This window comes from Tachyglossus aculeatus, chromosome 13 (assembly GCF_015852505.1).
Source record: "Tachyglossus aculeatus isolate mTacAcu1 chromosome 13, mTacAcu1.pri, whole genome shotgun sequence".
NCBI classification, from domain to species: Eukaryota; Metazoa; Chordata; class Mammalia; order Monotremata; family Tachyglossidae; genus Tachyglossus; species Tachyglossus aculeatus.
Window position 1 is genome coordinate 2,685,593 of NC_052078.1, and position 12,732 is coordinate 2,698,324.

The 12,732-nt window shown below is 43.9% G+C and overlaps 1 protein-coding gene across 1 annotated transcript in view; it reads right to left on the reverse strand.

The window, feature by feature from the left end:
• KIF9 (kinesin family member 9) overlaps nt 1-12,732 on the reverse strand; it is a 77,657-nt gene that overhangs the window by 39,382 nt on the left and 25,543 nt on the right. Inside the window, exons 6-10 of the mRNA XM_038755822.1 lie at nt 11,018-11,101; nt 7,693-7,785; nt 5,074-5,221; nt 2,374-2,438; nt 633-710 (exon numbers count right to left, since the gene is read on the reverse strand). Of these exons, the coding sequence (XP_038611750.1) occupies nt 633-710; nt 2,374-2,438; nt 5,074-5,221; nt 7,693-7,785; nt 11,018-11,101 (468 nt within the window). The remainder of the gene's footprint in view (nt 1-632; nt 711-2,373; nt 2,439-5,073; nt 5,222-7,692; nt 7,786-11,017; nt 11,102-12,732) is intronic.

Sequence of the window (12,732 nt, forward strand, 5' to 3'; positions counted from 1 at the left end):
CTTGCAATCAATCAATCACTCGATCGCATTTATTGAGCGCTGACTGTGTGCAGAGCACTGTACTAAGCGCTTGGGAAGTCCAAGTCGGCAACATCTAGAGACGGTCCCTACCCAACAGCGGGCTCACAGTCTAGAAGATCATATTTATTGAGCGCTGACTGTGTGCAGAGCACTGTACTAAGCGCTTGGGAAGTCCAAGTTGGCAACATCTAGAGACGGGCCCTACCCGACAGCGGGCTCACAGTCTAGAAGATCATATTTATTGAGCGCTGACTGGGTGCAGAGCACTGTACTAAGCGCTTGGGAAGTCCAAGTTGGCAACATCTAGAGACGGGCCCTACCCGACAGCGGGCTCACAGTCTAGAAGATCATATTTATTGAGCGCTGACTGTGTGCAGAGCACTGTACTAAGCGCTTGGGAAGTCCAAGTTGGCAACATCTAGAGACGGTCCCTACCCAACAGTGGGCTCACAGGCTAAAAGACCTTGTAACCTCCCCAGCGCTTAGAACGGTGCTTGGCACATAGTAAGCGCTTAATAAATGCCATTATTATTATTATTATTATTATTATTATCGTTAAGCGCTTACTATGTGCAAAGCGCTCTATTTCGGTTCCCGGTCGAGTCACTCACCTCAGGGTGGTATTTCTCGTTGACGGTGGGTTGGGTGGTCACCAACCTCATTCTGGAAGCAAAGCGGAGTGAGGAGAGCTGGGGAGAGCAGAAAAAGGCCGTGAGTCCCATGGGGGACAGGGATTTGGGAGGACTCCACCCCCGTGGATGATAATCGATTGATCAATCAATCAATCGTATTTATTGAGCGCCTACTGTGTGCAGAGCACTGGACTAACCGCTTGGGAAGTCCAAGTTGGCAACATCTAGAGACGGTCCCTACCCAACAGTGGGCTCACAGTCTAAAAGATGAGGGAATGAGAGGGAATGAGAGATGATATTGGTGATAATAATAATAATAGTAATGGCATTTATCAAGCGCTTACTATGTATGATAATAATAATAATGATAATAATAATAATAATAGCATTTATTAAGCGCTTACTATGTGCAAAGCCCTGTTCGAAGCGCTGGAGAGGTAAAAAGGTGATCAGGTTGTCCCTCGGGGGGCTCCCAGTCTTCATCCCCATTTTCCAGATGAGGGAACTGAGGCCCAGAGAAGTGAAGTGACTGGCCCGAAGTCCCCCAGCTGACAAGTGGCGGAGCCAGGATTTGAACCCATGACCTCTGACTCCAAAGCCCGGGCTCTTTCCACTGAGCCATGCTGCTTCTCGACCTCCTGACTCCAAAGCCCAGGCTCTTTCCACTGAGCCATAGTGGACTAATCATAATAATAATAATAATAATAATAATAATGATGACATTGGTTAAGCGCTTACTATGTGCCGAGCACTGTTCTAAGCGCTGGGGGAGATACAAGGTGATCAGGTTGTCCCACGGGGGGCTCACAGTCTTTATCCCCATTTGACAGATGAGGGAACTGAGGCATAGAGAATAATAATAATGGTACTTTTTAAGTGCTTACTATGTGCCAAGCACTGTTCTAAGCACGGGGGTAGATACAAGGTGATGAGGTTGTCCCCCGGGGGGCTCACAGTCTTCATCCCCATTTGACAGATGAGGGAACTGAGGCACAGAGAATAATAATAATATTGGTATTTAAGCGCTTACTATGTGCCAAGCACTGTTCTAAGCGCGGGGGGAGATACAAGGTGATCAGGTTGTCACCCATGGGGCTCACAGTCTTCATCCCCATTTGACAGATGAGGGAACTGAGGCCCAGAGAATAATAATAATAATCATCCTGGTATTTGTTAAGCGCTTACTAGGTGCCAAGCACTGTTCTAAGCGCTGGGGGAGATACAAGGTAATCAGATTGTCCCACAAGGGGCTCCTAGTCTTCATCCCCATTTGACAGATGAGGGAACTGAGGCCTAGAGAAGTGAAGCGACTTGCCCAAAGTCACACAGCAGACAGGCGGCGGAGCCGGGATTCGAACCCACGACCTCTGACTCCCAAGGCCGGGCTCTTTCCACTGAGCCACACTGCTTCTATTTCTATTTATTTTATTTTGTTCGTATGTTTGGTTTTGTTCTCTGTCTCCCCCTTTTAGACTGTGAGCCCACCGTTGGGTAGGGACTGTCTCTAGATGTTGCCAATTTGTCCTTCCCAAGCGCTTAGTACAGTGCTCTGCACACAGTAAGCGCTCAATAAATACGATCGATGATGATGCTTCTCTAGACGGTCAGCCCGCGGTGGGCAGGGAACGTGTCTGCTTATTGTTCTCCCCCAGGCGCTTCGTACAGTGCCCTGCCCACAGTAAGCGCTCAGTAAATACGAACGGTCACCCTGCGGACTCACCGTCTCCTCCAGCTGAGCGGCTTCGCCGTAGACGTTGGCCACCAGGACCGTATTGCAGTTTCCCCCTGCAGAAAGGAGAGCGGAGAGGGTCCTGGGTTCGAAACTCGGGTCTTGGGAAAGAGAGGGGGCGTCTAGGTGGGAAGCTGGGCCGCAGTCCAGGGGAAAAACAATGATGGGATTGTCACTTTACAGATGAGGAAACTGAGGCTCAGAGAATAATAATAATAATGATTATGGCATTTATTAAGCGCTTACTATGTGCACGGCACTGTGCTAAGCGCCGGGGAGGCTACAAGGTGATCAGGTTGGCCCACAGAGGGGGCGGAAAGAGAAGGGGCGGCCAGCTGGGCTGCAATCCAGGGGAAAAACAGTGATGGTATTTATCACTTTACAGATGAGGAAACTGAGGCTCAGAGAATAATAATAATGATGATGATGGCATTTATTAAGTGCTTACAATGTGTATGGCACTGTGCTAAACGCCGGGGAGGCTACAAGGTGATCAGGTTGTCCCACAGAGGGGGCGGAAAGAGAAGGGGCGGCCAGCTGGGCCACAGCCCAGGGGAAAAACAGTGATGGTATTTATCACTTTACAGATGAGGAAACTGAGGCTCAGAGAATAATAATAATAACGATGATGGCATTTATTAAGTGCTTACTATGTGCACGGCACTGTGCTAAGCGCCGGGGAGGCTACAGGGTGATCAGGTTGTCCCACAGAGGGGGCGGAAAGAGAAGGGGCGGCCAGCTGGGCCGCAGTCCAGGGGAAAAACAGGGATGGCATTTATCACTTTACAGATGAGGAAACTGAGGCTCAGAGAATAATAATAATAACAATGATGGCATTTATTAAGTGCTTACTATGTGCACGGCACTGTGCTAAGCGTTGGGGAGGCTACAGGGTGATCAGGTTGTCCCACAGAGGGGGCGGAAAGAGAAGGGGCGGCCAGCTGGGCCGCAGTCCAGGGGAAAAACAGGGATGGTATTTATCACTTTACAGATGAGGAAACTGAGGCTCAGAGAATAATAATAATAATAATGGCCTTTATTAAGCACTTACTATGTGCATGGCGCTGTTCTAAGCGCCGGGGAGGCTACAAGGTGATCAGGTTGTCCCACAGAGGGGGCGGAAAGAGAAGGGGCGGCCAGCTGGGCCGCAGTCCAGGGGAAAAACAGGGATGGCATTTATCACTTTACAGATGAGGAAACTGAGGCTCAGAGAATAATAATAATGACGATGATGGCATTTATTAAGCGCTTACTATGTGCACGGCGCTGTTCTAAGTGCCGGGGAGGCTACAAGGTGATCAGGTTGTCCCACAGAGGGGGCGGAAAGAGAAGGGGCGGCCAGCTGGGCCACAGTCCAGGGGAAAAACAGTGATGGTGTTTATCAATTTACAGATGAGGAAACTGAGGCTCAGAGAATAATAATAATGACGATGATGGCATTTATTAAGCGCTTACTATGTGCACGGCACTGTGCTAAGCGCCGGGGAGGCTACAAGGTGATCAGGTTGTCCCACAGAGGGGGCGGAAAGAGAAGGGGCGGCCAGCTGGGCCGTAGTCCGGGGAAAAACAGTGATGGTGTTTATCACTTTACAGATGAGGAAACTGAGGCTCAGAGAATAATAATAATGATGATGGCATTTATTAAGCGCTTAATACGTGCACGGCACTGTGCTATGCGCCGGGGAGGCTACAAGGTGATGAGGTTGTCCCACGGGGGGCTCACAGTCTTCATCCCCATTTTATAGATGAGGGAACTGAGGCTCAGATAATAATAATAATAATAATTATAATAGTAATAATAATTATAATAATAATAATGGTATTTGTTAATAATAACAATGATGGCATTTATTTTACTTGTCCATATTTACTATTCTATTTATTTTATTTTGTTAATATGTTTTGTTTTGTTGTCCGTCTCCCCCTTCTAGACAGTGAGCCCACTGTTGGGTAGGGACCGTCCCTAGATGTTGCCGACTTGGACTTCCCAAGCGCTTAGTCCAGTGCTCTGCACACAGGAAGCGCTCAATAAATACGATTGAATGAATGAATGAATGAATGAAGCGCTTACTATGTGCACAGCACTGTTCTAAGCGCTGGGGCGGCTGCAAGGTGATCAGGTGGTCCCACGGGGGGCTCCCAGTCTTCATCCCCCTTTTTCAGATGAGGGAACTGAGGCACAGAGAAGCGATTTGCCCAAAGTCACCCAGCTCCCAGTCTTCATCCCCATTTTCCAGATGAGGGGACTGAGGCCCAGAGAAGTGAAGTTCATTCATTCCTTCAATCGTATTTATCGAGCGCTTACTGTGTGCAGAGCACTGTACTAAGCGCTTGGGAAGGACAAGTCGGCAACATCTAGAGCCGGTCCCTACCCGACAGCGGGCTCACGGTCTAGAAGGGGGAGACGGACGACAAAACAAAACATACTAATCAAATGAATGCTGCCAACTTGGGCTTCCCAAGCACTTAGTCCAGTGCTCTGCACATAGTAAGCGCTCAATAAATACGACTGAACGAAGGAATGACTGTTGCCGGCTTGGGCTTCCCAAGCGCTTAGTCCAGTGCTCTGCACGCGGTAAGCGCTCGATAACTACGACCGGCTGAATGAATGAACGACTAGGGACTTCCCAAGCGCTTAGTCCAGTGCTCTGCACGCAGGGAGCGCTCAATAAGTACGACAGAATGGCATACCCAGTGAGTCCTTGAGGGCGTGGGTGAGCTTGGATCGGCGGAAGGGCACGTGCTCTCTGCGGCGCTCGCCCAGTGCCACGATGGCCTGCTCCAAGAAGGACAGCGATCTGTTGATGGAGGCGGCCTCCTTCAGGACCCGCCCGTCCGACTGGCGTCCAAAGAGTAATAAGAATAATTATTATATAATAATAATAACATTTACCATACTACATTATATTAGTAATAGATTATATAATTGATTTACTCCTATTAACGCCCGTCTTCCCCTCTAGACAGCCCGCGGTGGGCAGGGCATGTATCCGTTTCCTGTTGTATCATCCTCTTAGTACAGTGCTAAGCGCTTAGTACAGTGCTCTGCACACTGTGAGCACTCAAGAAATCCGATTGATTGATTCCGTGCGCTTAGTCCAGTGCTCTGTGCACAGAAAAGCGCTCAGTTCATTCATTCCTTTAATCGTATTTATCGACAGTGCTCAGCACACAGTAAGCGCTCAGTAAATCCGATTGATTCCGTGCGCTTAGTCCAGTGCTCTGTGCACAGAAAAGCGCTCAGTTCATTCATTCCTTCAATCATATTTATTGACAGTGCTCAGCACACAGTAAGCGCTCAATAAATCCGACTGATTGATTCCGCGCACTTAGTCCAGTGCTCTGTGCACAGAAAAGCGCTCAGTTCATTCATTCCTTCAATCGCATTTATTGACAGTGCTCAGCACACAGTAAGCGCTCAATAAATCCGACTGATTGATTCCGTGCGCTTAGTCCAGTGCTCTGTGCACAGAAAAGCGCTCAGTTCATTCATTCCTTCAATCATATTTATTGACAGTGCTCTGCACACAGTAAGCGCTCAATAAATCCGATTGATTGATTCCGTGCGCTTAGTCCAGTGCTCTTTGCACAGAAAAGCGCTCAGTCCATTCATTCCTTCAATCGTATTTATCGACAGTGCTCAGCACACAGTAAGCGCTCAATAAATCCGATTGATTGATTCCGTGCGCCTAGTCCAGTGCTCTGTGCACAGAAAAGCGCTCAGTCCATTCATTCCTTCCATCGTATTTATCGACAGTGCTCAGCACACAGTAAGCGCTCAATAAATCCGATTGATTGATTCCGTGCGCCTAGTCCAGTGCTCTGTGCACAGAAAAGCGCTCAGTCCATTCATTCCTTCAAACGGATTTATCGACAGTGCTCAGCACACAGTAAGCGCTCAATGCATCCGATTGATTCCGTGCGCCTAGTCCAGTGCTCTGTGCACAGAAAAGCGCTCAGTTCATTCACTCCTTCAATCGTATTTATCGACAGTGCTCAGCACACAGTAAGCGCTCAATAAATCCGATTGATTGAGTCCGTGCGCTTAGTCCAGTGCTCTGTGCACAGAAAAGCGCTCAGTTCATTCATTCCTTCCATCGTATTTATTGAGCGCTTACTGTGTGCGGAGCACTGGACTAAGCGCTGATAATAATAGCATTTATTAAGCGCTTACTGTGTGCAGAGCACTGGACTAAGCGCTGATAATAATAGCATTTATTAAGCGCTTACTGTGTGCAGAGCACTGGACTAAGTGCTTATAATAATGGCATTTATTATGCGCTTACTATGTGCCAAGCACTGTTCTAAGCGCTGGGGGGGATACAAGGTGATCAGGTTGTCCCCCGTGGGCTCACAGTCTTCATCCCCATTTGACAGATGAGGGAACTGAGGCACAGAGAATAATAATAATAATAATAATAATAATATTGGTATTTGTTAAGCACTTACTAGGTGCAGAGCACTGGACTAAGCGCTTATAATAATGGCATTTATTAAGCGCTTACTATGTGTAAAGCACTGTTCTTAGCGCTGGGGGGGATACAAGGTAATCAGGTTGTCCCCCGTGGGGCTCACAGTCTTCATCCCCATTTGACAGATGAGGGAACTGAGGCACAGAGAACAATAATAATAATAATAATAATATTGGTATTTGTTAAGCGCTTACTAGGTGCCAAGCACTGTTCTAAGTGCGGGGGGAGATACAAGGTGATCAGGTTGTCCCCCGTGGGGCTCACAGTCTTCATCCCCATTTTACAGATGAGGGAACTGAGGCACAGAGAATAATAATAATATTGGTATTTGTAAAGCGCTTACTAGGTGCCAAACACTGTTCTAAGCGCTGGGGGAGATACAAGGTAATTAGATTGTCCCACAAGGGGCTCCTAGTCTTCATCCCCATTTTCCAGACGAGGGGACTGAGGCCCAGAGAAGCGAAGTGACCCGCCCAAAGTCACCCAGCTGACAACTGGCGGGGCTGGGATTTGAACCCACGACCTCTGACTCCAAAGCCCGGGCTCTTTCCACTGAGCCACGCTGCTTCTCCATTCCATCGTATGTACTGAGCGCTTCCTGGGTGCAGAGCACTGTACTAAGCGCTTGGGAAGTCCAAGTTGGCAACATACAGAGGTGGTCCCTACCCAACAACGGGCTCACGGTCTAGAAGAATAAATAAATGGGCTCAATAAATACGCTGGACCGGCCCACTGGCCGCTGTGGGCCTGGAGTGTATTGGGCAGTGTCCCGGCATGTGGTAGACGCCCCCCACCCCCGCTTGGATTGGCAGTGCCCGGCCGGGGGGTGTCCACTCACCCCAGTCTTTCCCACCCGTTCGGATCCCGCCAGATCCACCAAGTTGATCTTGGACGTGACGTATTTCTCCTCCGACAGATCCCGGGAATGGGCCTAGGGGACGGAAGAGCGGGAAGGGATGGGAGAGGCGGACATTCCTTCATTCCTTCATACTTACTGAGCGCTCCCTGTGTGCACAGCACTGTACTAAGCGCTTGGGAAGTCCAACTGGGCGACGGATGGAGACGGTCCCTACCCGACAACTCTTCTAGACCCGCTGTCGGGTAGGGACCGTCTCTATATGTCGCCCACTTGGACTTCCCAAGCGCTTAGTTCATTCAGTCATTCATTCGTTCCATCGTATTTATTGAGCGCTTACTGTGTGCAGAGCACTGGGCTAAGCGCTTGGGAAGTCCAAGTCGGCAACATCTAGAGACGGGCCCTACCCGACAGTGGGCTCACAGTCTAGAAGGGGGAATCAATCAATCAATCAATCAATCAATCGTATTTATTGAGCGCTTACTGTGTGCAGAACACTGGACTAAGCGCTTGGGAAGTCCAAGTTGGCAACATCTAGAGACCCTACGCAACAACGGGCTCACAGTCTAGAAGGGGGAGACAGACAACAAGACAAAACATATTAACAAAATAAAATAAATAGAATAAATGTGTACAATTAAAATAAATAAATAGAGTAATAAATTCATTCATTCACTCATTCAATCGTATTTATTGAGCGCTTACTGTGTGCAGAACACTGGACTAAGCGCTTGGGAAGTACAAGTTGGCAACATCTAAAGACGGTCCCTACCCAACAGTGGGCTCACAGTCTAGAAGGGGGAATCATTCATTCATTCATTCATTCATTCATTCATTCATTCATTCATTCATTCATTCAATCGTATTTATTGAGCGCTTACTGTGTGCAGAACACTGGACTAAGCGCTTGGGAAGTCCAAGTTGGCAACATTTAGAGACGGTCCCTACCCAACAGCGGGCTCACAGTCTAGAAGGGGGAGACAGACAACAAGACAAAACATATTAACAAAATAAAATAAATAGAATAAATGTGTACAATTAAAATAAATAAATAGAGTAATAAATTCATTCGTTCACTCATTCAATCGTATTTATTGAGCGCTTACTGTGTGCAGAGCACTGTACTAAGCGCTTGGGAAGTACAAGTTGGCAACATATAGAGACGGTCCCTACCCAACAGTGGGCTCACAGTCTAGAAGGGGGAATCATTCATTCATTCATTCATTCATTCATTCATTCAATCGTATTTATTGAGCGCTTACTGTGTGCAGAACACTGTACTAAGCGCTTGGGAAATCCAAGTTGGCAACATCTAGAGACGGTCCCTACCCAACAGCGGGCTCACAGTCTTGAAGGGGGAGACAGACAACAAGACAAAACATATTAACAAAATAAAATAAATAGAATAAATGTGTACAGATAAAATAAATAAATAGAGTACTAAATTCATTCATTCATTCATTCATTCAATCGTATTTAGTGAGCGCTTACTGTGTGCAGAGCACTGGACTAAGCGCTTGGGAAGTCCAAGTTGGCAACAAACCGAGGCGGTCCCTACCCAACAGTGGGCTCATGGTTTAGAAGGGAAGGGGGAAGTCTAGAAGGGGGAAGATAGAGAACAAAACAAAACATATTAACAAAATAAAAAAAAAATAAAATAAAAATAAAATAAATAAAAATAAATAAAAATAAATAAATAAATAAATAAAGTAGAATCGATATGTACAAGTAAAATAAATAGAGTAATAAATCCATACAAACATATATACATATATACAGGTTAGGCTTATGTATATATATACATATATAACAATAATGCTAATATTATTATTATCAATTATTATTAATAATATATATAATATATTTAAATAGAGTAATAAATTCATACAATACAATACAATAAATCCAAACACAGTCTTCTAGACTGTGAGCCCACTGTTGGGTAGGGACCGTCTCTATATGTTGCCAACTTGTACTTCCCAATCAATTAGTACAGTGCTCTGCACACAGTAAGTGCTCAATAAATACGATTGATTGATGGATTGAAACAAACAGATATACATATATACAGGTTAGGGTTATGTATATATACATATATAATATTAATATTATTATTAGTTAATAATCACACAAGCATATATACATATATATAGGTTAGGGTTATGTATATATACATATATAATGGGTTAATATTATTATTTAATAATAATAATAATAATATTGTATTATAATATCATATTAATTATAATGATAATCATACAGACATATATACAGGTTAGGGTTATGTGCACATATACATATATTATAATATTATTATTATTTAATAATCATACAAACATATATACATGTATACAGGTTAGTGTTATATATATATACATATATAATAATGGGTTAATGTTATTATTATTTAATAATCATACAAACATATACATATATACAGGTTAGGGTTATGTGTATATATATACATAATAATAATATTATTATTATAATTGTTATTTAATAATCGTGCAAACACATATACATGTTAGGGTTATGTATATATACATATATTATAATAATAATGGGTTAACATTATTATTATTTAATAATCATACAAACATATATACATATATACAGGTAGGGTTATGTATATATACATATATAATGATATTATTATTATCATTTCATAATCATACAAACATATATACAGGTTAGGGTTATGTATATATATATATACATATATTATAATAATAATGGGTTAATATTATTATTATTTAATGATCAGACAAACATATATATATATACACAGGTTAGGGTTATGTATATATACATATATAATAATACTTATTAATAATATATACATATATAATAATATATTATTATTACTATGGCATTTGTTAAGCGCTTACTACATGCCAAGCGCTGTTCTAAGAACTGAGGTTGATACAAAGGTAACCAGGTTGTCCCATGGGGGGCTCCCGCTTCTAATCCCCATTTTACAAATGAGGCAACTGAGGCCCAGAGAACTTAGTAAGCGCTCAGTAAACACGATTGAGTGAATAGAAGGGGGAGAAGGACGACAGAACAATTCAATCAATCAATCAATCGTATTGATTGAGCGCTTCCTGTGTGCAGAGCACTGTACTAAGCGCTTGGGAAGTCCAAGTTGGCAACATATAGAGATGGGCCCTACCCAACAGCGGGCTCACAGTCTAAAAGAACAAAACCTGTGGACAGGTGTCAAGTCGTGAGGCCAAAGTAACGACGACGATGGGGTTTAGTAGGCCCCGACTCTGTGCTGAGCGCTCTGCTAAGCGCTGCGTCTTACCTCCACGTAGATGGTAAAGATGCAGTGGGAACGGGATGAGTTCTTGTTGAGCGGGTGGGAGGAGGTGATCCGGTTGGTCTCGCCCTAAATCAATCAATCAACCAATCAATCAATCAATCAATCGTACTTACTGAGCGCTTACTGTGTGCAGAGCACTGTACTAAGCGCTTGGGAAGTCCAAGTTGGCAACATCTAGAGCTAGTCCCTACCCAGGAGTGGGCTCACAGTCTAGAAGGGGGAGACAGAGAACAAAACCAAACATACTAACAAAATAAAATAAATAGAATGGATATGTACAAGCAAGATAAATAAATAAATAAATAGAGTAATAAATAAATAAGTAATAATAAATAAATAAGTAATAATAAATACATAAGTAATAATAAATAAATAAGTAATAATAAATAAATAAGTAATAAAGTGGTGGAGGGATGGGAGAGGTGGCAGGTGATGGATCCGTAAGCGCTTAGTACAGTGCTTTGCACACAGTAAGTGCTCAATCAATCAATCAATCAATCAATAATATTTATTGAGCGCTTACTGTGTGCAGAGCACTGTACTAAGCGCTTGGGAAGTCCAAGTTGGCAACATATAGAGACAGTCCCTACCCCACAGTGGGCTCACAGTCTAGAAGGGGGAGACAGAGAACAAAACCAGACATACTCACAAAATAAAATAAATAGAATGGATATGGACAAGTAAGATAAATAAATAATCAATAAATAAGTAATAATAAATAAATAAGTAATAAAGCGGTGGAGGGATGGGAGAGGTGGCAGGTGACGGATCCGTAAGCGCTTAGTACAGTGCTCTGCACACAGTAAGCGCTCAATCAATCAATCAATAAATAAATAAATACGGTTGAATGAATGAATGGGATTTATTGAGCGCTTACCACTCCCGCGTGTGCTGTGCTAAGCGCTTGGGAGAGGCCACTGAGGCGGAGTTGGTGGATGCCTCAACGCCCACAGTGACTTACAGTGTGGCTCGGTGGCAACAGCCCAGGCTTGGGGGGCGTGGGTTCGAATCCCGCCTCTGCCCCTTGTCAGCTGGGGGGATTTGGGCAAGTCATGTCACTTCTCTGGGCCTCAGTGACCTCATCTGATAATAATTTTGGTATTTGTTAAGCGCTTACTATGTGCAAAGCACTGTTCTGAGCGCTGGACTGTCAAATTAATAATAATAATAATAATAATAATAATGATAATGGTATTAAGCACTTACTATGTGCAAAGCACTGCTCTGAGCGCTGGACTGTCAAATAATCATAATAATAATGATGATGATGGTATTTGTTAAGCACTTACTATGTGCAAAGCACTGTTCTAAGCGCTGGACTGTCAAATAATAATAATGGTGGTATTTGTTAAGAGCTTACTATGTGCAAAGCACTCTTCTAAGCGCTGGACTGTCAAATAATAATAATAATTATAATGATGATGGTATTTGTTAAGCGCTTACTATGTGCAAAGCACCGTTCTAAGCGCTGGACTGTCAAATAATAATAATAATAATAGTTCTAAGCGCTGGACTGTCAAATAATAATAATAATAATAATGATGGTATTTGTTAAGAGCTTACTATGTGCAAAGCACTGTTCTGAGCGCTGGACTGTCAAATAATCATAATAATAATGATGATGATGGTATTTGTTAAGCGCTTACTATGTGCAAAGCACTGTTCTAAGCGCTGGACTGTCAAATAATAATAATGAT